We start from the raw sequence: 27,364 nt of genomic DNA on the forward strand, positions 1-27,364 counted from the left end.
TGGATGATTGTCAGCTGCCTTAACTGACCACTGCGCTGACTGTGTGCTGTAGTGCAGAATAATGAATGAATAAAAGAACTAAATAATACTAATGCTCTGCAAGACAGCAGACATAAGTCCGATAGTGGATAGATCCCCTTCAGTAGATGTATATCTATTTAGTAACGCGAGTCTACGTGACCACTCCCATGTTGTCCAACGTCATACGTTACGCAGGCGCAGCGTCCGCCCTGAGGGCAAACCCGACCCTCGTGCCTGACGTCACCACCATTTCGCAGAGGAAGAGGATCAGCTCCTGCACGCGTGAGCCCTAGCTCCGCCCATCTGCTCTGACGGCAGATAAGCGGCTGCGGTGGTGACAGGGCTAGGCAAGATGGCAGCGCCCTTGGTGAGGGCTGTGATGAGGCCGGTGACTGGAAGGTCGCTGAGCACTGCTGGTAATAATATGGGACATTAGTTAATGATAGTATGGTGTTGTACAGTGATGTTACTTTGCAGGATTTATAACCATGAAGCGCATAGTGCAGTGAAAGGTATCCAGGACACCAGTGTTCGTGTTTATGCAGACCATTCATTACATTCCCCTATAGGAAGACATCACACACTGATCTCCTGTATATGGGGCAGATCTAGTTAAGGAAGAGGTGGCGTCTGCACATCTGTTACACCTGCCTGATTTATACATTATTGTGTTCAAGAAGAGAGATTGAGAAGGATAATATGTGACATGGAAAGTGGGGGCGGGAAAGTTGTCCTAGTAACTTAAATAATCCATTCTACAAAAAATATATATATATATATAACAATAAGTAGTCAGCTTGTGAGTAAACTTCAAATACACATTACATACACTTTAACTTTAGTCTGTCTACCTCTAATTTATAAACTTCTGCTCAAGTTGCTTAGAATTTTCCTTTTTAAATGTAGTTTTTTAATGTTAACAGCCTGTGACGTAAACTTTGACAACTTCTATTTTTTTTTCTCATTTTAAATGATTGATACAATATTGTCCAGGGTTAAGGATGGGATAACGATAAGATGACAACTGAGCAGATTGGGCTTCTTGTACTAATGTACTTGAATATATTTTCATGTATGTACAAAAAGTGTCTCTTTTTACAAATGCTGCGGTGCAGCAGGGCCACCATACTGCACTGTAGCTTTCTGCAGCTGTGCTCCTATGTTCTCTTGATATGAGGCACTGGAGTAGTTAAGTGGCAGCCATAAAATAATTGGCAACAATCTAGAATAAATGCAGTGACCATGTCTGGTCCAATAGCCATACTTGCTTACTCTCCTGGCATGTCAGGGAGACTCCCGAGTTTCGGACAGTACTCTCAGGAGAACAGAAAACCATCCTGGATTCCGCCCACTTTCCTAGCAAAGTGTATAGGGAATTTGCTGCAATTCACAACCACAGCTCCTGCGCTTACTTTTTGGACTTCCTTTCTGGGATCTCCTGGAATGGAGGTCACAGAAATAGGCGAATATGCATGCAACACACGCATTTTTCCTTGTTCCAACTATTATTCTGCCCAAACCCTTCCATTTAGGTCCAGCAAACATGCACTTTCTAAGTATTATTAAGAGGAACTGTGGGCACGGAGCAGTGTGAAGTGTTTTCTGTGCTAGATGTTTTCTCTCCTTGTACAGAAAATATGTAATTCTTGTAGCCAGTGGAAATGGGGAAAACTATAAAGGCAGGATGAGAATAATTAGAAGTTTAAAAGAATCTATATTTAGAGTAATCTGTGCATGAGTAGATATAGGTGTCTATTTATCAAGCAGTGGACCAGTGGAGAAGTTGCCCATAGCAACCAATCAGCTTTGAAGTAGCATTTATCAAGTACAGTCTATAAAATAATAGGTAGGAGCTGATTGGTTGCTATGGAAACTTCTCCGGTGGTCCACTTTCACTACTTGATAAATAGACTCAATAGATTGTAAGTTCCACTGGGGTAGGGACTGATGTGAATGTTTTTAAAGGTGGACTGTATGCAAGGTTTCTTTGGAATAATCTGGAAATGAGTGTGACAAGTGAAAATCTGGAATTTAATAACTACTCTTATACCTATAGCTGCTTTATGCCGACGAGCTGCTCCTCTAGGCCCTTTTCCCAATGACCGGTTTGAGGGTAAGGACTTGGACGCCTTGAATAAATATCGCAGCTTCATCAAATATTACAAACGAGCTGATGCAGAGAGCACGAAGAAGTTCTGGTGGAGAACATACAGACAGTTTCTGCAGGTTGAGAAAGGTAATATATAATGGTTAAGCCAAATGTACATTTCCTGTGGGACTATGCATTGATAGTGATAAAAGGACTTATTTGTATGGTATCTGGTCAGAATGCCAACAGTCAGATTGTCGAGTTGGGTCGACATTCACAAATGACTACATGTTCTTGATGTCAACACCAGAATGTCAATAGCATATTTTAGGATTAGGCTAAAGTATGCAAAAAATGGTATGTCTACACGCTGGTGTCGACATTATAAATGTCATATCGAACCAACGTCCATGTCGTTTGGTTGATATGGGCTATTTTTCTACTTGTCCCTTTTAGAAGTTTTGATACACCTCTCCCAGAAGTAACTGGTGTAAAGTGTACAATTCTAACCCCTAGGTGAGGAGAACAAAAAAGCAATTAACTACAAAATAAACTATAGACAGTGCTATATCCATGAAGAAAAAAAAAAAAAAAAGTAAACATTTTTAATTTTTGATAGAATTTAGATAAAATGTTTGATTAATCAAGCAGAATCTTATTAACTCGCACAATCTATAAAACATATACCTTTCCAACAAATGAACCCTTTATATAAATGTACCCACAGGATATAGTTCCTTGCTTACAATATAGGGGCAAGATAAAAACCATGTGATTTAAAAGCCATACCCCGATTCTGCCATACCTAGGAATTAAAAATTCCACAATTCAACTTGCAATGCAAAATAGTTGTATATTTTCCCTGGAACCTGAATGTTAGTCCAGAGCAATAATATTGCATTTCTCTGTGGCACATCCTCTATGTCCAAATCAAAAGTAATAGAACGTGTATTTTTAAAAGCTTAGAATGATAGCTTTTTTTATTGTGTCAATCGTACTAGTTGAGGTAGATTCTTGATAGAAATCTGTCTAGTTTCTGTATACTTACCTTTTCACTGAAAAGGAACAAATAAAACTAACTGAAACTAATGCTGGGTACACACCAAACAGATATATCTTCAGATCGAGTGATCTGCAGATGATGGTTGTTCATACAAACTGAGCAACCATCATCTATCATCTTGCCGCGGGTCCCACTGGCCTCCCCGTGGCCCCTGCTGACCGCCCATATACACGACACCTCAATATATCTGCAGTTATATTGAGCATCGGCTGTGCAGCAAAGCCGACGTGATATGTCTGAACGACGGCGTTCGCAGACATATCGCTGGCACACACTGGCCAACAGGCATCCGATATATTGGCCGATCAGTTGATCGGCCAATATATCTGCCAGTGTGTACCCAGCATAAGTACATTCTGATACAATCCATTTCAAATAGGAGATGCTGTCAAAAATATCCAGACTAAGGGTATATTTACTAAAGGTCAATTTTAATCAATTTAAAATTGATCAGAATCCATGTTGTGTTTCTGGGGCTATATCTCACATAGTAACAGACAACTGTTGATTTGTTTATTGTTTTTTTTGAAGTATTCTTAAATGTGTGATTATGGGGTCTATTTACTAAATATACTAATGTAAATTCAGGCGCACAGATATTAATACGTAATTTTTCCAAATCTCAATGATCACTTGACAAAAAAAAGCAGCTCCCAATTAAAGCACTTGTTTGCTTAAACATGCACTAAAAGATATATAAAATATATATCTCAAAGAGAGCGCTTAATTATAATATTTATTTAAAGATTTAAAAATAACACAGAATAAAAATACCATCATTAGAAAACATTCATGTTAAAACAATTTTCAATACATAAATAAGACAAACTCCCTTAGTGTTATTAGGAGTACAGAGAAACAATGTATCAATTCATCACATCACTCGCAATGATGGTGTTTTTATTGTTGTTTTTAAATCTTTACATAAATATTATAATTAAGCACTCTCTTTGAGAAATATGTCTATTTACTAAGCCTTCTTCAATGGAGATAAAGTACCATAGTGTTCACTCTAGCTCCGGCGGCAGGCAGGGCGCCAGAGCTAGAGAGGGCAACTTTGTGCGCGCGTACGAAAAGGGGGCGTGGACATAAAAAGGGGCGTGTCTATAAGATGCATCCCCTTTTTCGTTATACTTGGGGGCGTGCCCGGCACTTACGGACACGCCGGGCAGCCCCCAAGCGCTGCAGACAGGGAGAATAGATGCCGGGCGCATGCGCCCGGCGTCTATTCTCCGGCGGTGACCGGGTCACCACACATTTCTCCACCCGCGGGACGCACCTGCAGTGAAGACTGCACCCGCAGGCTGTGAGGGCAGGGCGCTTTTTGCCCTCCTCCTGGAGGGCAGGGTGCTTTTTGCCCTCCAGAAGGAGGGCAGGGCGCCGCGCCCCACTAAAACAGCCTAGCGGGAACGCTATACCAACCAATCAGCTCCTAATTGTCATTTTTCAAACACATCCTGTAACATGACATTTTGGAGGTGTTTGGCTAGTACTTTATCTCCGATCACTTTATCTTCATCCAAATTACACCTTCTTACTTTGCATTATTACATACATTCCTACAACTAATAAAAAAAAATGTTGCAGTTATGAAAATCTTAAACAATGATTAAAGAATTTGAAAAATAAAAATAAAAAATGTAAGATTAAAATTATAGAAAATCACTGGTTACTTTTTCTGCCTGGTTCATGGTACACAAAATTTATATTATGTTTAGATCTGTTCTAAGTTATAGAAAAAAAAAAAAGGCAAAGGGGAAAATGTAATAGCCTGCGTCTTGCAGAGATCGGATTCCGATTCAGGCGAGTGCCCGATGTTTTGAAAGTGGCAATCATTTAAAATGCAAAACCAAACTGTTTTTTGCCTCTTAATTGTCACTTTGGAACAATAGGTAGCAAGTCTTCCTAGTGTTTTAAAGTGGCAATTAATTAAGAGCCTGCTGATGCCTGCAAGACGCAGGCTATTACATTTCCCCCAAAGAGGTGCTTGTGTCTCGTAAAAGTGGGATGTTACATCCAAATTTTTTATTATTTTTTTTTATATAAGGTAATCTTCTAAATCAATCATCTATAATCTAAAAACGGAATATATTGTGTTCCATTCATTATAAGCTGCCTGGTGCGGCAGCAACAAGACTTAAAAAATTTTAACTTTCACATTATAGTTGCAACAAAACATTTCTTAAGTCTTTCCAGATCATATTCTTCTAACATGCACAAAGTTCATCTAATTATCTCTAAAGCACATTAACCTCTAATGGCAGATAACCCCATGGTCATCCCTAAAGCGAGGATCGGAGAGCACAATGGTGTAAGAAATGTACTTTTAAACCATTCTAAAGATAAAAATTCAAACTTACGTCTCAATTTATTTCTCACTGAAAATAGGTATTACACTTAAATACATATGCAAAAAATTACACATCAATACATATAAGAAAATGTTTTATTAATTTGTACCCTGACTTCAGAAAACAAGCATATTATGTTCTCTTTATTATTTATTTATGTTTTACTTATTATTTAACATAGATAGACAAAATGAAAAATATTTGGATAAATAAAGAACACATTATATTAACTCTCCAAAACAAGAGCAAAATATATTGTATTTATTTTATTAATTATGTCACCCTATCTGGCAGCGATCAGGTTATTCTCAGACTATTGCTTTTGCTAAAGATTTTAGGGCTTAAACCATGTTAGTAGAATAGATAAGCATATTAGCAACCAGAAACCAATAATGTGGCACTACAAATAAATTACAATAATAACCCAATAAACGCAGACTTTCATTATTGGTGCCTGGGATAAATTAATGAAGTTCTTAACTCAACAATTTAAAAATATAAAAGTCAATCTACATAAAACTATATTACCTGTGTTTTGAAATAATTTGTGTATAGCAAGAGGTAGTTTTGATTTCCGCTACATCAGTAGTTCTAAAAGAAATATATGGTTTAAGGAGTCATGTTTTTATTATTGTATTGAAATTGAGGCATTTCTTGTTGTCACAGTTTACTTTGGTATATACAAATTTCCTTAGTCTGTTCTCCTTTAGCGTATAATAAAGGAAGGGAAAGAAAAGTAACATTTTATTTCAGATGAGAAGGTTGACATTGGAATTCCCTATCTATCACCTTCTGCAAGTGAAATGATGAAGGCTCGGAAGCAGATCTTGAAGGCCAACCACAGCAATCCAGAGCTAGAAAGAGCATCACGCAACCGCACATGTACGTTATCTGACTTTGCTTTTTTATTTTTCACACATGTACAGATGTCTTTATACACAAAGCCTCAATACGCCATACGGTGCGAGATGCCTGGAGCGAGTTACCCCCATACAACACTGCTTGCGCAAAGAGTCTTTTTTTTTTTTGATGCAATTGCATTTTAGCAACTAAAGACTTACCAGGAGTCTGTAAATGGAGCACCGTAGCATTGTATTGCATTGTAGCAAGTGTCGAATATCAAATAAATCAGTGCAGTCTCCTGAAGCTGTTTGTTGCATTTGTTTTCGACTAAGACGTATTTTTGGTCAGGACCTGGCTCACTGAGAAGGGCTGTTTTGTGTGACTACAGCAATAGTGTATGAGGACACATCTGTATATTGCACATGGATGGGAGCTCTTATGCGGAAATACTTTATCCACAAAGTTTGATGCTGTGGTTATTTATTTTCAAACACTCGGACATATTCTCTAAATATTCTGCTAAATAATGTAATGAGAAGGGGAATATCAAGGAAAGTAAATAGAAACCAAGGTAGTGTTCCCGCTAGTTTTTTTTTTTTTCTAGCGGGGCATCGCATCTTCTGTTTTAAAGGGGCAAAATGCACCCTGCCCTTTTAGTAGTGCCCTCTACAACAGCCCACACCCACAGGCTGCAGTGTCCCATGGTGGGAAAATTTCGGTGACCGTTCTCCGCCAGTGAATAGATGCTCCATACGTGCTGGGCATACCCCCATGTGTGACCAATTGAGGGCATTTCATAAGGACACGCTCCTCCATGGTCAGGCATGACCCCCTATTCGGTACGTGCAGAGACTCCAGGCCCGCAGTCCAGCAGGAACATTACAAAGGGATATTTTTAAATGTTTACTAGCATGGTGCTCCAAATTACAGTTATACTGTTATCTGGAACACCACAATTCCACGCATTCCAGAAAAATAGATCCCATACCTGTGTACTTAAAAGTGATAGCCACGTAATAGTTTTAAGTAGTTCTATGTTACATATGTGGATATTTTGCTCTATTATAAAAGACTATATATAATGCAGTGCAGGTTCCCTTGGATGAAGTGCGGGCAGAGTGGGAACGGACATGTGGTCCTATACACATAGAAAAAGTGGCAGAGCATTATGGAGTGTATAAGGATCTTTTTGGAGAGGCCACATTTGTTCCTAGAGTCGCACTGAGTATTCAGTACAATACAGGAGAAGATATGGTGATGCCCATCTACTATGGGAATGTGGTGACTCCATCAGAGGTTAGTGTCCAGCTGTATTGATTTTACACCAGAGCCTAACAAAAGGCAAGTATTCTAACCGGTTTGTTGCATTGTTGTAGACTACACTGGCCCCGGAGGTGATGTTTGAGGCAGAGGAAGGCTCCCTGTGGACTCTACTACTTACTAATCCAGGTCAGTTGGAGGGCGTTCTTTTTCAGAGCACACTCAAAGATTATCGAGGATAATTAATATGATTGCATCATCCTTTAATATAAATACCCTAGTTTCTCTAATGTTTCGATTTATTGTGTGGATATTAAAAAAAATAATCAAACCTTATCATGGCCACATCCATTTTGTTGGATGGACCAGTATGCAGCCTATACTTTGCTAGGTGCTGGTGATTTCATTGAGGAAATGTCTGACAGATATTCAAAATCCCTGACTTACTTTTTTGAGGTACTTTAATTCAACCCACAAAATGGATGCCGCAGTGTGTCTCTGACATGGCCACCTTAATCTGTGTTCTTAAAATGAATGTACAACCAGCTCACAAATGACAATGGCATATCATTTTTTTTTATTTTGTTATTTTCATTTTAAATCTCATAAATTCACAAATTAGCAAACATCTTAGGAATACTTACTAAAGTGAGAGTTTGTAAAAGTGAAATTGTTGCCCATAGCAACCAATCAGATTCTGATTATCCTTTATCTAGCACCTTCTAGAAGATAATATCTAGAATCTTATTGGTTGCTATGTGCAGCAACTCCACTTCTAAAAACTACCTCTTAACGTTTTTCTTCCATTCCTTTTTTCTTCTCATCTCTCAGCCGAGTAAGGCACGTTGATGTGAATATAGTGTTGTGTATTGCTGCGCTTTCCTTTTGTGTTTTAGGTGAAGGGACTCCTGATTGTGTATGTATCTGTGCAGCATGTAATAAACTTAAGTGGGGCCTTTATATGAGGATTGTTTTCCAAGGCTCAAAGACACCCCCGGTTCATTCTCCAGAACAAATTGCACAAATTTCCCACACAGTGATGTCAGTGGAGGACAAGTTTGCATCTAATGAGGACTGAATTAATATGCTGTGGCAGAAGTGACCCAAATCAATAAGTGCCCTTGAGGTACCAGCAAGTCCCTAAGTTCTCTTAATTGGTCATTAAGTAATGAGTCTGTAGAAAATTGGGGATGGGACAAGGTATTTTAATCCTGAAGATATAAATATTTTACGCTAAACATCACATGGGGGATAGATGATGCCCTAGCATCAACTTCTTGGGAATCATCAGAGAAACGGCAGAAACTGTTGGATCTTAAGATGTAACAATATGTATCCCCTTCATCATAAAGATGCTTCTAAACAGTGATCAGTGCTTAAAACTGATGTAGCCACAGCCAGTTTGTCTAACTAGGCAACTATTCCATTACAGGATTAAGGATTGTATGGATAGAAAAGTTGAATTTTCTTTATGAAACTTCTAAAGGGGCAATTATTATTAAATCCCATGTGGCTATGACTATATAAGGGTACAAAAGCGAAAAGTATGACTATCAGTAGTCGCCAGGGTTGCAGCCATTGGTGGTGGACCCACAATCCAAAAATAATTTTTTTCACCACACTTCATTTGATGGAGATTTTTTTTCCTTTCTTGTCAATATCAAATGCAACAAAGAAATCCTAGCGATGGAGGCGAGATCCAAAACTAAGATATCAGGGAGCGCTTCACTTAAGACCAGACTAGTATGTGCCCCCACACACAGACCCCACTTCCAAAAATAGGGCTTTTACAGAACAAAAACTATCTGCATACAGACATCCTGGAAATGAGGGCAATACGGAATGCAAATCAGCATTTACAAGTTCTCAAGACCTATTCATCTCAGGCTATGTTATTTTCTGACAACTGGGCAGTAGTTGCTTTGATAAATGTGGCAGAAGAAGCAGGACCGTGGTGACGAAAGATTTAACAATTATGTCTTAAGCATAAAGTAATTTGGTATATAGCTCTGCATTTCCTGTAGCGGGCAAAGACAAAAAGATAGAGCTCAGTCAACATCAAGTCCATAGAGGAGAATGGGCTTTACACATGACAGTATTTCAACTCCTAGGACAAAATTCAACTTGAATGATGACCTCCTCAAACACCAAGGTAAGGGAATACCATTCCATGGAATTCTATTCCCGGTACATTTCCTCCTTTTCCACTTAGTGGCCGCACTGTGTGTCAACTGAAGGGGCATATCCAATTAGATGCGAAAACGTTAAGTTTTCACACCCTTTGTCCCGAATGTGCCAGTTTTCATACAGTCCCCTTGCAAAACACGCGAACCAGAAACTTCTCAATGTGTTATATATGAAAATGGAAAAATCTGCCTGTACCCCCAACAAAGTCAAACTAAGAGTAAAAGTGTATTCGTGACAATAATCCAAGGAATTGGGGATCTTCATTTGGGTCAAATTGCTGTTATATGCTTTTTTTTTCTCTAACGGGAAAAACGATAGCAATAATTTTTAGGAAAAATAAATGCAGTAGTTAAATTGGAGATATATTAAAATGGCTGCAAGTATATTTTTGTGTCATAAAAGTGCATAAAAAATGTTAAATACACCTGGTGCAGCCACCTGCAATGTTTAAAATGCATGTCCCATCCATACAGCCCCCCAAAAAACAAACCCACTACTTTAAACCCATTTTCCATCACTTTGTTTTTTTTTTTTTCTCCACAAAATTCACGGAATTATTGTCCAAATTAAGCTAATTGAAAAACAATATTTTTGGCTAATTTGTCATTAGGGGAGGTGTCCAAAGGGTTTTCACCTGCTCTGAGATGGTGAAAACAGTTTGCTGGTTTTTGTCTATGGAGATTTTGCACGTGTGGCAATTGGATAGCGATGTACACATTTTGCGTGAAAAGTTCCCATATGTGAAAACCTATTGCGAAATTGCAGCTTTTTTTTTTTTTTTGCATATAATTGGATATGGCCCAAAGAGAAGCGGCAGAAGCTGTACTTTTTTTCTGGCAACACTGTCTGTGGCTTTCAATATCTTTAGGAATGTTGCTGGAGCAGCCTTTCCCTCTGTCAGTACTGCATCAGGTACCATTTCTGCATCCCAATCCAAATACTCTGTGTTTGCAGATGTGCAGATTAAGCGATCATTGCTCAAAAGCAAAGAAGTCTCTGCCAAAGTAATTAAAGCACTTCCTGAATTTTGAAGATATTGTTTTCCTCTTCTACTATTTCACATACTCTGGATTTGTTTCCCAGGAAGGATTAGACAAGGATCTTGCTTTCACTAGCCTGAAAGTTCAAGTGTCCACCGGGAATTTATAACCCGATTCTAGCAGACTGTAAAGAGAATCAAGCCTCTTTTATCACGCCTTTATTAGCATATCTATCTATATGTATTCGTGAGAGATATAAGGATGATGTAGTGTTGTAAACTATCCTACTTTTCTTCCAATGGTAGTTTCTACTTTTCATATCATATCATCAGGAACTCAAATGTCCTTTCCCATGTCCGCAACCAACCAGTAATAAAGCCATACAATCGCATACTCTGTATCTGGTCAAGGCAGCCTCTGTATAGCTTTCCAGAAATAATAAATGGGGGGAAAACAGTTGATTTGTAGGTTCTTGTTAAGGTCATTCTCCATCTAATCAGATTCTTGCAAGATGGGTCAAAACAATTTAATTTGAAGGCTTGGAAGATGAACAGACCTAAGGGGCCTGATTCTGAGGTTGGAGTAAAGCAAAAAAAAGCAAGTAACTTTGCACCTTGGTAAAGTGATGCTGCACTGCAGGTAGGACAGATATATAGAATGTGCAGAGATTTAGTTGTTAGAGGGGAGTGTCCAAACTCCATACTAAATTGTAGTGTCAAAATAAAGCTGTCCGGCATTTGTTGGCTACATGCAAAAGCAGCCAGTATTCACCCTGCATGCAAAAACAATAAGTGTATTTGCACCCCTGGTATTTTGCATTGCAACCTGGTTTGTCCAGGTACACAGTTACTTGCTCTTTATTGCTTTGCTCCCAGCTCAGAATCAGGCCAAATGTGCCATAAGTTATAAAGGCACATGCTCCAAGATCATTGGCAACCTCCAATAAGGTGATCAACTCATCCCTTTACCAGACATTATCTTCTGAATTCATCGTCTCATTTTGGAAGGAATAGTCTAGTTATTCAATAAAAAGTGTCTGTTGCAATTATGTGCATTTGTACTGTTGGTTATAAAGAGAATAATGTATCATATTGCTTGGGTATGACTTATGGAGTTGGAAACTAAACAGTCAAATTATTACTATTTTATTTTCCTCAAAATTATTCTTTTGCAGCAGTATATTCCCACCCGTGTTATCTGTTTGTTTTGTAGCACAGCTTAGGGAATTTGCTGAAGGGGTAAGGAGAAGTTACACTAAATAACTTTCGGAGGGTGTTTCTTTTTCCTCTCTGCTCCGCTTTACTAAGAAGTTCACCTCTGTTATGGCTGCCGTGGGAACAATTTGACTGTCATATAAAAATAATTGAAGTATCTCACGGTGCATACTACAGTATTAAAAAAAAAAAAAAAAAAAAAACAATAATAATTTCAATAAAGTTAATTGTGAGGGAAAAAAGTAAATTGCTTGGAGACTGGCTTATCAGCATCTATGGAAATCTAGTTTTCATTGTGTGAATCTACTATTCTATTTTTAAATCATTTAAAAATGGTGTTTTGATAATCTGGATTTATATTCCAATCTGGTAAGGCTTTTTATGTTTAATACTGTAGTCTGCACTGCTAGTAAGATCTTACTTCATGCAGTAGTAAGATATAAATATTCATGATTATTGGAGATATAAATATTCATGATTATTCAATGTAGACCTCCAATGTTTATTGTTTGTATGTTCTCGCCGAGAATCTGTCAGTAACTTCATCAGACTACGGGAAGTCAGACAGCTTCCACCACATTAGCTTTGAATGGTCACAGGAGCTTCAGAAAATTCCATGTCTAAGATATTATAGTAGAAATACTAGATTAGTGAGAGACACCGCTTTCTATTGACCTTTGGAAGACTGTAATTTCAATAGTCTTTTAATCAGGTGGTATTTTTGATGCTAGATGTTTCACAAATGTAAACTTTAATTCTGTGCTGTGTATATATACAGATGGCCACCTGAGGGAGACTGACTCTGAATATATGCACTGGCTGGTGTGAGTACCTATCAGTTCTTTATAATTCTCAGTGGTAATGAGGCAAAGGTCCTCCCGTTTTATATCTGCACTTCTTTTATGTAGAGGAAACATTCCTGGAAATCGGTTACTTTCTGGAGATGAGGTCTGTCACTACTTTCCTGCATTTCCTGCCAAAGGCACTGGATACCATAGACACATATTTATCCTGTTCAAGCAAGAAGAGCACATTGATTTCAAGGAGGAGTTACGATCAACCCCATGGTAAAATCTACCCCTCCCCCAATATAATTTCTTGTTAATTTTGGTATATGTGGTCTGTCTTGTCCTTTTTTTATTTAAATCTTAATTTTATTCATGCCCAGTCACAGTCTTAAAATGAGAACCTTTAGGACGTTGGATTTCTACAGAAAGTACGAAGATAAGATGACTCCAGCAGGGCTGGCCTTCTTCCAGTGCAAATGGGATGATAGCGTGACCAATGTTTTCCACCATTTACTAAGTGAGTACATCACAACCTACTACTGTGGTTGGTGTCCTTTTTCACCTATCCAACTTCTCTACTACCATTTTTTTATTTTATTTAAGTGTGTGTGTGTGTATATATGTGTGTGTGTATATATATATATATATATATATATATATATATATATATATATATATATATATATATATATATATATATATAATTTTTTTATTATATTTTTTTATTATATTTTTTTCCAAAATGCGTTGGGGGTGACCATATCTTGCGTCTTGAACTGATGATAAATCTACCTCTGTTCATTCCACTTAGATAAGCTGTCCTTTATTTATATATTTTTTTTTTTAGAAAGGAATGTTTCTCTTTTTAAACTATATGGAATATTGACAGCAGCAGATACCTCATTTTGATTTTGTCTATTTGTTTTAATCCTTTGACAAAGGGTTATATTTTATTAATTGTATTTATATATTTTATTTCCACTTTATTATTTTTTACCTCTCATTTATGTGTTTCCAAATAAATTGTTTAGAATTTATATATATTTATATGCACCAGCACTTTATTTCTTTGAAGTACACCGTGGGTCCATATGTTTGACCATAGTATTTGATCTGTTACACCCACACTTAGTGCACCTTAGCATACTTGTCGCTCTGCTGTCACCATATTTTCCATATTATTTCCTGATAGAGGCCCACTAATACCGGCTCCTCTCTTGCTGCTGGAGGTGGTGACACAATTGCACACAGCAAGAGGCTTCTGTTGCACCAAGTCAAACACAGGATCCTGATATTATTTTTTCAGATTGTCTTCTGACAGCTTTAAGTGAAGCAAGCGAGTAGTGGGAAGACATTCCTATAAGAAATTATTTGCAGGAACAAAGTCCTTTTTAAGAACTGCAGATGTTCAGGGAGGGAGGGCTCTTAATACCGGTTATTACTGGTTGCAGTCAGTAGTTGGAACAAGACACCGAATTGGAATGATTTTAAGGCAGTAATGAGCACATTATTGTTGGATTTTATTTTTTATTAATAAAATAAGTTTCTCCTTCATCCACCAGGGGACACTGGAGGTCAAGACACTGGGGTATAGACGGGTGGATAAGTGGAGCTGGCACTTTAAATTTATAAGTGTGAGTGACTCCTCCCCCTCTGTCACCCAGAAGCCTCAGTTTTAGAATTGGGGTGTCCGGGTCCCTGGCACCCTGACAGTAGCTCAGGGAGGTATAGAAACATAGATGGAAAAGACTAGTTCCCCTTCAGATATTGTACCTGGAAGTGATGTGAACTGAGGGCGGAAGTGCAGTTCCTGCCCACACAGTCCAGCAAAAAAATAAAGTTGTCCCCTCGCGGTCACACTTCGCTTGCCACGCTTCGGGCTCGGTGGCTCGCTATGCTCTCCACATGATTATGTTCCCCCTCTATGCCCACTTCGATGGTAGGGAATGGCATTGGACACGCTGATGATGTCAGGGTCAATATACAGAAGGGAATGTAGCTGCTTCCCAGGGACAATGTGCAGCAGGGACCTGCCTTAGCTGCTCGCGGCTGGGTGGGGTCTCCGCAGACCACTTCTCTTCGGCGGCAAGGTGGGAGGTCTGTGTACTGCCTTCCCCCGACTAACTGGAAGGAAAGGGGCGGAGCTACGCTTGAGTCCTTCAGCCCAGTGCAGTGTGGTTAGCTAGGTCGGCATGCTTCAGTGTCTCCCAATCAGAGGATATTGTACGGTAGCGCCGTGTCATTAGTGTGCAGGGTGTTCCCTGCACCCTCTGTGCTTAATCTGCCGGTCAGTAGTTACTTTACACTGCATGTTCTTTGCAATATGCAGAGATGCATACTGTGCTCTGATTTTCACAACATTCTGGACTAGGAATGGCCATCTCTTTGGCAGGTGCGCACCTACATGTGGGACGCCCGCCATTTTGGCTGCAACGCTGAACACTACCTTAGCCCTCGGCATCGTGACAGTATCAGTATAGCGCATCGCTGGCCTAATTTAAAGCATGCAATTTAGCGGCTTGTTGAGTGGGGGGGGGGGCTCAGTCAGCCTCCCCACCCCCAGTGCAAGCAGTTGTAGCATTCTGCCTGCTTAATTGTTAGGCAGTTGCAGAGTCTTTTTAGAACTAATGGCTCTGGCAGCCAGTGCATTAGTACAATGAGATCAGGCACAATGGATGAGCTGTTATATTGGCTGTGTAAAAGATTGTCAGCCCCTGTGGGGTTATATGATGACAAAATCTGACACTGCCTATCCCAGGATTGCTGCAGGTTTTTGGCCTACGGCCACACCACAGGAGCGTCCAATCTAGTCTGATCTTGGAGATGATCCGGGTCCGGCCTGGTTAGTATTTGGATGGGAGTCCAACTAGGAATTCCAGGTACTGTAGGTTTATCACAATACCCTGTACTTGTCTTCAGGAGATTGTGGGTTCAATACTCACTAATGTCAGATGTTGTTGACAGGAAGCATCAGCAGCAGCTCTACTTTAATATGATATGCAGACTGTTGAGTAACCTATCACTGTTTCCTTGAATGTCTGTGTCAAAATATACCTATATAAGCTACAGAATTGTAAGCAACATTGAGTTAGGGCTAATGCAGCATGTTTAATTGCATATTGGGGGGGTGAATAATAGTACTACCTCTATATACACAATTGCTTTTTTGCCTTTGGATAGGACAAGTGTAATATGGTCCTTATCAGTTTCATATCTGATATGCCTCCTTTTTCTGGGACACAGGCACTGTCCTCTTTCTGTACACACAGCCAGTACTCCTTACAAGGTTATATGTGTACCCCTGTGTTTTGTAGTAAGGGTTACACTATGTATTGGAGTGTGCAGGCTTCGCCTAGGGGCTTATGCAGGTTTCTAGTATATTCAGATCTTCCTTATGAGACTGAAGAATTTTTATATAATTATTCAGCTCTGTTTCTAGAGCGGATGCTGCACAGTATTATGTTGCACTGTACTGCTCGGCCTCTCTATCTCTCCTAGAAAAGATGAGGGTGTAGACTACCCTGTGCATCAGTTTCTGGCTCAGGTTCTCTATTCCTTTTTATTATCAGTTTAAGATCCTGGCAGGGGAGATACCAGGATCACGAGGTGGGTCTACCAGGGTGAGGATCATCCATGGCACTCTGGATGTGCTGATCTTGCGATTTCCCCAGATGTGGGAAACTTTACTGGATAATTGTTATAGTGGGGGACTGTGCTTGTGCTTTCCCTTGAATCTGATATGGCCCTATCTGGGGGCCATATATTAAATGGATTTTTAGAACTGGGAGATGGAAGAAGAGTTTGCTCTGTCCACTCCACGCATTAATTAGAGTATATCTTCATCTCTGTTCCTCCTTCTGAGAGGTCTCCATTATCCAGTGTATAGTATATGTTTTCATATATCCCTATACTAGACTGTATGGTCTGGTCTCTCCCCTGAACCATTTCCTTTAATCTAAGTTTCTTTTCTCCTCCCATGTGAGTGCATAAGGAATTCTAATTTTGCGGGTATCCTGGGGTGACCACAAATGTTCCCACTAACAAAGCCACAAGTTTCTTTACACAGGGCAAGACTTTTACTGACACAACTCCAGTCAAAATACCTACTTATAAAGCATTCAATCTCAGACACCCTACAGAAACTATTGGTGGTCTATCTGCATGAGATTATTGGCAACGTCGAACACGTGTCAGTAAAGGTCTACAAAGAGACCAGGTGGTTGCTCGCAAGTAAGGGGTTTAGTTTTCTAAGCGGCCGCTCTAGTCTCAGATCCATTTAGAAAGGTGTCAAGCTCACTGTGCAATGGCACGCTCCTGACAGAACACTTTAACAGCTGTACTGACAGACATCTGTCCCTGTAGGGTACCTCCTTTCATATTATTGGCTCTACAGTCTACACCATGGTGCCTTCCTGTTCAATACTTCCTTGTACATCGCTGTTTCGCACGGACCTAGTGGACATAAACTACTACATTGTTATTACATGTTAGTTTGTTTATATCTCCTGCTGGTTCTCTATCCTTCTATGTTGGATAAACCCAGTCTGCCAATACTTTGTTACGCAAATATCTCTTTTTGAATGTTCTCTCCTTGCTAGACCGATTCACCTTGGATGACATACTCTAGGTGTTTAACGGTTGTTCTGGACAACAACTTCCAGGGTCGATGGGCCAACATGAGTTGACCAATCAGTGCGCTGGAACTCAGTGTAATCTTCAATGCTCTTCTGGGAGCTACCTCCCTTCTCGAGGATTGGCCAGTTCAAGTTCAGTTGGACCACGCCACTGCCGTCTCGTACATCCTCCTCTTTTGGAGGGACATGCAGCCACATGGCAATGCGTGAGCAAGTCTCATTCTACGGTGGGCAGAGCTCAGGAGAATGGACCCTTCACCCGGCAATTTTTCCATCAGCTAGTCAAAGGGTGGGGCAGGCCAGACAGTTCTCATGGCCTCCAGGCACACTCCTTGGGTTCCTCTGTACTGCTCCAGGACTCGGGACCCGCATGCAGCGGCAGTAGACAGTCTGACAGTGCTTGGAGGTACAATCTCGTGTACCTTTTTCCTCTCCTTCAGATCTCCAACTGCTCGTCAAGGATCCCTGTCTACTACCTCTTCGCCCGGACCTTCTGCTTCTACGTCCGTTCATTTGCACTGATTTACAGCGGTTGCATTTAATGGCGTGACTGAGGCCGCTATCTTAGATGTAGCGAGGTTCCAGACTCTGTGGTTTCCACTGTGTTCGGGGATCAAAAGCCAGTTAGATCAGCATATTATCTTCGCAATCAGTGTTCTTATGTCATCTGGTGTGCAGAGCGGGGTTTTTTCCACCACTGGTTTCAGTTTGTCCCTCGTCGTCGTCGTCGGACAGGTCTCAGTTTTCCCTCACCTTGTCTTGGTGCGGGCTCTTCGGGGCTTATGTGGCTGTACTACAGCATTGCGGAAGTCCAGATTTCTTGTTTTTCCGTTTTATGATGCTGCTGAACGTGGTTGTCCTCCTTAGCAGACATTACCCAGATGGATCCATTTGGTCATCCGACAGGCGTAAGTTGCTAGTACCCGGCCTACGCTGGTTTTCTATTCTGTGCTTCCACTCCGCGGTGGGTTCTTTTTGGGCTGCACGTAGTGGCGCCTCAGCCTTTTAGTTCTGCCATGCAGGCTCAGGGTCTCGGTCTGCAATTTTCGTTAGTGTCTATTTTCATTTTTTTACCTTTTGCGGCCATTGGAATCTCGTTGGTTGCAGGGTTTGACGGGTTATTCAGGGCTCTGCCACCCGGTATGGGAATCTTTGGAATGTCTCCAGTGTCTTGATCTCCAGTGTCCCCTGGTGGATGAAGGAGAAAATAGGGATTTTACTGGTAAGTACCAAAATCCTTTCTCTGATTCCACTGGGGACACTGGATGCCATACCAGCACTGCTTTTATCTGCCATTGTTTGTGTTTACTTTTGTATGCAATATTTTGTTCTGTGTGTTTTTCTATTCAGCTTTGGCCGGTCTTGTTGTTTTGATTCCTTCTCCTCCATTATATCTTCTAATTCTGTTTCCTTCTCCTTTGGCTCCAATTCTCTATCTGGGGGATAGAGGGGGAGGAGTCACTCACACTTCTAAATTTAAAGTGCCAGCTCCACTCATCTATACCCCAGTGTCTTGATCTCCAGTGTCCCCTGTGGAATCTGAGAAAGTGATTTCACTGGTAAGTAACAAAATCCAATTTTTTTTAAATGGTCGATATTTTCAAACTTGCGCCTATGGATATTCAGTGATTTTGTCAATTATTGTTGCCTAAAACAGTCACAACATTAATCATTTCTAAGTGTTAGAGAACCTCTACGTCCTGTCCAATCACAGAGTTAATGCACCTAGCATCTTGATTGAACTTTCTCCTCTGCTACTCTCCACACAGTCTGCTCTATGTACATTGACACATCTGGGAATCTATGAATCTACACTGGTACTGATAACAGAGCTTATGAAATGAGCTCTACTAAACATGATGTAAAAAAGCACTGCATCCAAAAGAGACGTTTGATGAGACCATGGGCAGTCCTCTGTTAACTTGTCAAGTTGCCACAGCTATGTCGACTTCCTACATCATGTTCTTGCTTACTTTCCTTTATGATGCCCTCCCTTCCTTCATTATCACTACAGACACCTTTTTTCCTATTTAGTCACTTGTATAGTGAATTTGTAATCCTTTTTCCTTTCTCCTACCAGACATGAAGGAACCTATTTTTGAACACCAATTCCCACCAGTCTACCACCCAAAGCAAGTGAAATTTCCATATGCCAAGCCCATAAGATATTTGGACCGATACCGGGACTCTGATGAGCTGACATATGGGATTTACTGATAAAGGTTTTTTTTTTGTTGGTTTTTTTGCTCCAATAGTTGAACTTTTTCCTTCTGTGCCACTGTAAATCTGGAGTTTCCCACTGCATCTTCTATTAATCTATTCATGTACAATATGAGCATTTAGCAGTCATAACATGGAACTCAATAAAAGACAAAATCACCAGAAATTCTTTTACATTAAAATCATAGGTATTAACTGTTGTGATTATTCATAAATTCATACAGCTGAAAGCCACCCAGAGACAACCGTTATGTTTTTGTACATTTTATATAGATCTATTTAAAAAAAAAAAAATAACAGAATAATAAGCAATTTATATATGCACCTTTTAATGTGTGTATGGTCAATTGAGTAATCCCTTCTTTGGTCCGTCCTGAAGATTCCATGGTCCGTTAACACAATTCATTAGCTGTCCTCAATTGTGTGATGATTGCTTCTTACCTGTTTGACTAGTCAGCAATAGGTTAACCTATTGTCACTCTAGACTACTATATAGCCAGCCTTTTGGCTCTCTAGCCCTTGTGAAACTACACATCCCAACATGCCCTGGCAGTGTTTTCGCATCCTCTAATAGCAAAACTCTGGCAAGGCATGCTTTCACAACAGCTGGAGAGCCACAGGTTAGCCAGGGCTGATTTAAACACTTAATGCCAATGCTTTGATTTCATAAAGAGAACTGATGCTTCTTTGCCAACTTGGCCCAAGTGAGAAACTGTATAGGGATTTAGGCCTATGCAGTTTATCATAGACTAAGAAGGAAAAAAATGCTGTTTTATTAGTACATTCCAATGATAATAAAAACTTAAAAAATTGAAATGACAAAATATATTTATAAAATGAAACACATTCCAACTTGATAACTGTTTTGAAACTGTTGTCCAGATAATAAAACCATTTAACTAGCAAAGGCCTGATTCAGTTACACCACAAGCTGCTTTATTCTCTGATTGCAAAAACATATAACTTCACCTGCACTGAAACTACACTGCATTATACTGTACTTGTTGGTCCTTTCAAGGATTAAAGATTATCAACCTTCTTGAGATCGGCTGAGGTGGGTGATCCCTCAGAAGAAGTGAGATCGAACCTGGGACTGTAACTGCAGTGTTGCCAGATGCAAAATACCTTTTATTGCTTTGCACTAGTCCTAAAAGGGTGAACATAGGACCTGGAGCAACTCTGCAGCAACGCTGTTATGAGTCAGAGCCAGCATACAATCAAGTGACCCTGTTATACCAAATCTGTCAAACTGCCTGGAAGGCATAGCTGGGCCAGCCTAGGTCCATACATATCTAATACTTTATGGTACAGATCAGAAATTCTTTCCTCTTCATCCAATCACTTCAGAGGCCATTACCAGGACACATCACCCTGCTAACGATCAGAGCTGGTCTGGATGGGGAGTGTCATACTCTACCTCTATGACTATAAAACAGCAGGTATTCCCCTGTATATTACTTTTATTTGTCTGCAGTAGCAGCTAGTCAGGTTTTGTGGTTGTACCCCTTTAAACTCTTTACAAATTTTCCCTCGTAACTAATTCTTGAACAGCTACACCACCTCATGGCATTAATATTGAACTGCCCCTTGTCAAAGGATGAAAATAGAAAATGTTTTACCTTGAAACTACTTTACAACGCCAAGAGGGAATATAATGCATGGAGACTCCCATGCCAATATAAAGCCCTCATTCTTAAAATAACATTTCATTAAAAGACTTCCATACTAATGCCACATTATCTTTCTCACTATTAACCAATATGCAAAGAGAAGAATGCATCACAAAGAAAGAGCCAATTTTACCAGGGAGAACAAAAGAGATATTTCCATAGTGGGACATGAGACCAGTTTTATTTTTTTAAATATTGACCCAATGATCAGCTTCATTAATCTCCGATCTGAGGAATTGGAACCACAAATGTGCAGCAACACTCGGGCAATCTGATTGACTTAAGAGCCATTGAGCATCACTGTGCACATATCAGCCTGTTGTGGTACATTGTACGTCAGTTTTCCTGTGTACCTCTATTGGATAATCTTGATAACTGGTGCTGGTGACATAACCTGAGAATTTGGGGCTTACCAGAAAATGTTGAAAAAAACATTTTTGTTTAGATGTTTTCATACTAGGATTCTTGAATTTGCATGTGATGTCATCTGAATCCAACTTGGTAAACTTTAAATACATACCATAAAGGGATAAGAAAAGGGACATATATAGGGGTATTCAATTTGGAGCGAAAATTTTCGCCGATTTCAATTATCCCCGTATTCATTTTCAAAGCCTTCTCGCAGGTTCGAAAAGTCTTTGAAAAAAAAATGAGGATAACTTTTCACCACTGCATAGGTGGCGAAAAAATGTGCAGAATTGGGATTTAGGGGTGCAGGCTTAAAAAAAAAAAATAACCTGCACCCCTGGGAATGACTTTTAAAAAATAACTCTGTCAAAAAAAGTTTTAAAAAAATATAGGGACACCCCAAAAAATTATTTAAAAATTTGGGGTGAAAGAAAAAAAATGTTTAAAAATAGGGAAATAGGTTCAGGGCTATTCTGCAAGTATGCGGCAGGTGTTTTCTAGAATAGATTATTAGCGGCAGGTGCATTTTTGCAGAATTTAAAAAAAAAAAAAACACTTTAGGGACTTAAAAATATGCTAGTACCCATTTTCATGTACCCCAAATTTGATGGGACCACTTAAAAAAAATGAAAAAAAATAACCTAAGTGCTCTTCTGCATCACTTCTTCAATTTCGGAAAAAAAAACACCTGCTGCGGCTAATTAAAACCCTGACTTTCATTTGCAGGCTAAAACGGGGGTACCCATAGTGATCCCCCATGTTTTGTCAGCTTTAGGGGGGTCCTACAATTTATTCCAGGTAAATCCCGTTTTCTTTCGCCGATCCTATTTCGCCGGCTCCCGTTTTCGTAGCTCTTTAATTGAATACGGGGATAAAGTGGGTGCGCGCCCGATACTTTTATCCCAGGAAAAGCTCCGATGTGGAGCGAAAACTCCAGCACAGACTTTTCGCTCCAAATTGAATACCCCTGATAGTGTAGTATTTCTAAAACTGCTGGTGGTTTATTCTTGATTAAATATAAGTAAAAACAGAATCTAAACAATCGGGGCTGCCATCAAAAACTGGGGGGCCCGGATTGACAAAATAGGCAGGGCCCCTCTAGCCCAAAACTCTGTGCCGTGGCAGGGGTGCCTCAGGTTGGTGGCCCAGCACCAAATCAAATAATTTATGGTCAATTTAATGTAAATATGTAAACAAATAAGTGCAAACCAATCCACCATCACATAACTGAACCTAAGGATGACAGATAAGCACAATTTACTTCACTTTACTATTTTACAAAAAAAAATCAGAATTTCTCAATAACAAACTTAAACTTAGGGGTGCTGTGATTCCAAAAAGTTTGGGAACCACTGGTCTAGGGTTCTGCTCAACTGTTAGTTTTTCTAACAGAGCTGCCCTGGGAAAGGTAGTCTACACTACTAATAGCAATAGAGAGGGTTCAAACTCTGCTATTCTGGCCTTAACTGTAATCGGACCAGGCCGATACCTTCAAAAGTGTAATCTAGAAATTTGTTCATAATCCGCCTCCACTAGGGAGGGGAGTTCGAACAATGAATGTAGCCAGTGGTTCTGTAATGTATATGAGCCCTAAAGGGGCACTGAACCCGGGCTGAGTATGCGTGGTTCAGCATCTGCAGCAGCGGGATGGACATCAGAACTAGGCCTAGAACAGACTGGTAAAATCCTTGCAACCCCAGGGGGTTGCAACTTACAGTGACTTACAAAAGTATTCACCCCCCCTTGGCTTTTTACCTTTTTTTGTTACATTACAAACTGTATTTTTTATTTTTTTTAATCTGAATTTTATGTGCTGGATCTGCACAAAATAGTCTAATTTGGTGAAGTGAAATGAGAAAAATATATATAAAAAGAATCTTTATAAATAAAATTATGAAAATTGCCATGTGTATATGTAATCACCCCCTTTGCTATGAAGCCCCTCAAAAGTTCTGGTGCAACCAATTACCTTCAGAAGTCACATAATTAGTGAAATGAAGTCCACCTGTGTGAAATCTAAGTGTCACATGATCTGTCAGTATAAACACACCTTTTCTGAAAGGCCCCAGAGGCTGCAACACCACTAAGCAAGAGGCATCACCCCATGAAGACCAACGAGCTCTCCAAACAAGTCGGGGACAAAGTTGTTGAGAAGTACAATTCTGGGTTGGGTTATAAAAAAATATCCAAATCTTTGATGATCCCCCGAAACACCATCAAATCCATCATCATCAAATGGAAAGAACATGGTACCACAACAAACCTGCCAAGAGAGGGCTGCCCACCAAAACTCACAGACCGGGCAAGGAGGGCATTAATCAGAGAGGCAGCACAGAGACCTAAGGTAACCCTGAAGGAGCTGCAGAGTTCCACAGCAGAGACTGGTGTATCTGTGCATGTGACCACAATAAGCCATACACTCCATAGAGCTGGGCTTTATGGAAGAGTGTCCAGAAAAAAGCCATTACTTAGTGATAAAAATAAGATTTGAGATTGCCAAAAGCCATGTGGGCTACTCCCCAAATGTATGGAGGAAGGTGCTCTGGTCAGATGAGACTAAAATGTAACTTTTCGGCCACCAAGGAAAACGCTATGTCTGGCGCAAACACAACACATCCCATCACCGCAAGCACACCATCCCCACAGTGAAACATGGTGATGGTAGCATCATGCTGTGGGGATGGGGGGGTAGAGACTTGCTAGACAAAGGCATTGTTATTGGAGTGAACAGAAGCTACTGTAAATCCTGTCAGGTATGGGACATGAACAAAAATAACTAAATCCTGTGAGGTATGGGACTTGAACAGAAACTACTGTAAGTCCTTCAGACACAGAGTCAAGACTATTTAAATTAAAAACGCCCTCAGGTTTAGTTAAAAGGGCTGCCTATGGGGAGAGTGTTGGGACCTTATGTGAGCATCCTTGTGGAAGGTATGGGGGAGGAGAGAAACAGGAGATGGCTCCCCCCTCATTGCCGTTCCCCGGGGACTTGATGCTGTTTTTAATGCTGTCCCCTTCAAGTATGTCCCTGGGATGAGTGGGAAGAACTGGGTCCCCACTGTGCCATCCCCTGCGGTGACCTCCACCGGAGGGGTAACGCAGCTGTGTTTCAGCTCCCTTCAGTCCTGGGAGCCTCTCACCTGTTGCTCTGAACGTTTCTGTGTCCCCTCTTTGTACTACATGGACCAGCTGGTGGTGTCGCTGACCCAGTCGTCAGTGTGCTGGCCACCAGAGCAGAGAGACTTATGGAGTGATCAGCGTGAACATTGCCCTTGCAACAGCCCCACCACCCACCTAATTAAAAATTTAAGTAAATTAAAAACTTAAACCGTTGCAGAGGCAGCTGCAAAAAAAAACGTCCCTCGCTCTTTTGGGCACCAAAAAGAACTGGCTGCAGGGGGTTTACCCCATGATTCCAGTGTCCCCATGGAAGAAAGAGAAAAGATAATGACAATGAAATCTTATTTGACAGAACACAGAGCATTAATAGGAACTTTTTTGAAGGCTTCATTACTATACATTAAAAGAAGCGATAATGTTCAAAGGGTAAGATCTACAGAGTATTGACTATAATGGCTACAAAATAGAAAAGTATCAGTATTTATTTTCTTGTCCACACTTCAACAGTGCAATTTTTTAAGGCCCCTCAACTTAGAAAATACAATATCCACTATGGCCATTTTACTTGGTACAACTACTTGTTAATGTAAATATCTAATCATCCAATTATGTAGCAGGTTCTGATTTTACAGAACAGGTGGGGTTGCATCGAGATTGCTGCTAAATTTCAATCCCTGATCCAGCCTTATAACTGATTGTCACTTTAAATGTAGCGGCAATCTCACTGAAACCCTGACAATTCCTTGAAAACTGAACCAGTTACGTTAATAAAAGCATGCTCAAGAGGTTCAGCTGTTGTTCAGATCAAACACCAGAAAAGGTTTGTGCCAGACACAGTGGCTTGAGCATCTCAGAAACTGCTGATGTCCTGGGATTTTCACATTTAACAGTCTCTAGAGCAGCTGTTTTCAACCGCTATGCCGTGGGCAGTTGTGAAGTGTGCCGCGGCGGTCAGAAATGCTGGTCCCACATTCTAGTACTGCAGAGTGCGGGCTGCCGCTGAGCTCCCCTGGGAGTGTCAGGCGCACCCTGCCTAGACGTGGCGCGTCACATCGCGTGTTTTATTTCTCTGGGACCAATGTATGTGCGTTTTATTCCTGTGGGCACCAATGCAGTGTGTTTTATTCCTGTGGAGGCCAATGTAGTGTGTTTTATTCCTGTGGAGGCCAATGTGTATATTTTTTTTTATGTGGGAGCCAATATGTATGTTTTTTTAATAGGTCGCGCATGCCGTATCGCCAGATAGTGTGCCTTGGTAATTTTAAAATCTTGCGTAGTGTGCCTCAAATTGAAAAAGGTTAAAAATCACTGCTCTAGAGTTTACAAAGAAAGCTGCACAAAATAAACTACATCCTTGATGCTATGGACAAAAGTACTCAACACATGGATAATATGTGTCAGAGAGAACACAAACATTTAACAGTTGAGAAAACCTCAAAGGAATCATTACCATAGCCACGGTGCTTATGACAATATAATAAAACCTATGCTTCTATCACTTTTCTAATTTTTCCTAACCAAAAAGGAGTGTGACTGTCTCTGGAGTGAAGGCCAGAGAGAGTCAGGTGTAATTTGAACAAAAACTATGAAAATAAATAATAAAAAAAAAGAAGGTAATCGCATGTAGGAGGGAGAATACAAATTTTCGGAGGTGATGGTCATGGGTTCTCTGTTTAGAAATGGAGACACCCAGGGCCGGATTAAGGCCTGTGGGGGCCCCCACCAATCCTCACGGAGCCTACCCCCCTTCTTTGCCACACGGAGCCTACACCTTGCCCCTGGTGACTTACACACATACACCTCTCTCCATTCCATCTGTGCTCCAGTCTGGGTTATTCACTGAGACTTCCAACCATCGGTCCCAGACGATGCTTCCATCATCGATTCCAAACCAATCCAGTACTGCAAATCATCATCATCGGTCACAAACCGATTCAGTACTGCAAATCATCAATATCGGCCCCAAACTGTTCCAGTACTGCAATTCATTAACATAAGTTCCATCCTGACTGTCTCCAAACATCAGTTCCAATCCGATTGTCACTAAACATTGCTGCACACAGAGAATGAATGAATTGCAGCTGTGAGCTGCACACACACAGACAGCATCCCAGCTGCCTAGCAACAGGCGGGACTGGAATCAATGGCATAAAGCAGCATCCCAGATGCCTAATACAGCCAAGACCTGCAGCAGAGATGATCCGCTACCGTGGATCATAACAGAGATACATACTGTAAGACATTGCCTCCTAAGTACTGGCTTGGAAGCCACCACAAACATTGATATTGTCTATGTGGTCATATCATCGACATAACTGGAATAGTGCTTATATAAATACTCCTTAAAGTCCTCCAAAGAAGCTAGGAAGGCAGGAAATCACCAGTTATATGATGTAACATGGGAGTAGGAAAAGATAAGTTAAACCAGGTGGAGACATGGTCAGAGATAGCAATGGTACCGATACTGGAGTCTACAATTCTATGAAGTAGGGCAGAGGCGATTAATCAGAAATTAA

General features: G+C 40.4%; 1 protein-coding gene and 1 non-coding gene across 2 annotated transcripts; both read left to right on the forward strand.

Moving 5' to 3' along the window:
• Nucleotides 1-263: 263 nt before the first annotated feature.
• Nucleotides 264-20,620, forward strand: MRPL38 (mitochondrial ribosomal protein L38). Its single transcript, XM_088482533.1, has 9 exons — nucleotides 264-437; nucleotides 2,078-2,257; nucleotides 6,278-6,406; nucleotides 7,455-7,663; nucleotides 7,744-7,816; nucleotides 12,787-12,832; nucleotides 12,917-13,075; nucleotides 13,177-13,313; nucleotides 19,511-20,620. The coding sequence occupies exons 1-9, from the start codon at nucleotides 374-376 to the stop codon at nucleotides 19,645-19,647; spliced, it is 1,134 nt and encodes a 377-aa protein (XP_088338659.1). The 5' UTR covers nucleotides 264-373; the 3' UTR covers nucleotides 19,648-20,620.
• On the forward strand, nucleotides 16,367-16,527 carry LOC148511795 (U1 spliceosomal RNA). The gene has a single exon (XR_015880231.1). It is a non-coding gene; the product is annotated as a U1 spliceosomal RNA (small nuclear RNA).
• Nucleotides 20,621-27,364: the final 6,744 nt, after the last annotated feature.

The sequence above is a fragment of the Taudactylus pleione genome, unplaced genomic scaffold (assembly GCF_031769625.1).
Source record: "Taudactylus pleione unplaced genomic scaffold, aTauple2 ptg000290l, whole genome shotgun sequence".
Lineage (NCBI taxonomy): Eukaryota > Metazoa > Chordata > Amphibia > Anura > Myobatrachidae > Taudactylus > Taudactylus pleione.

Bases quoted from the DNA above. Each gene is read 5' to 3' on its own strand.
- MRPL38 (XM_088482533.1), top strand. From the start codon at position 374: ATGGCAGCGCCCTTGGTGAGGGCTGTGATGAGGCCGGTGACTGGAAGG. The intron at 7,817-12,786 runs GTCAGTTGGAGG...GTATATATACAG, and splicing joins TCTACTACTTACTAATCCAG to ATGGCCACCTGAGGGAGACT. The intron at 13,076-13,176 runs GTAAAATCTACC...ATTCATGCCCAG, and splicing joins GAGTTACGATCAACCCCATG to TCACAGTCTTAAAATGAGAA.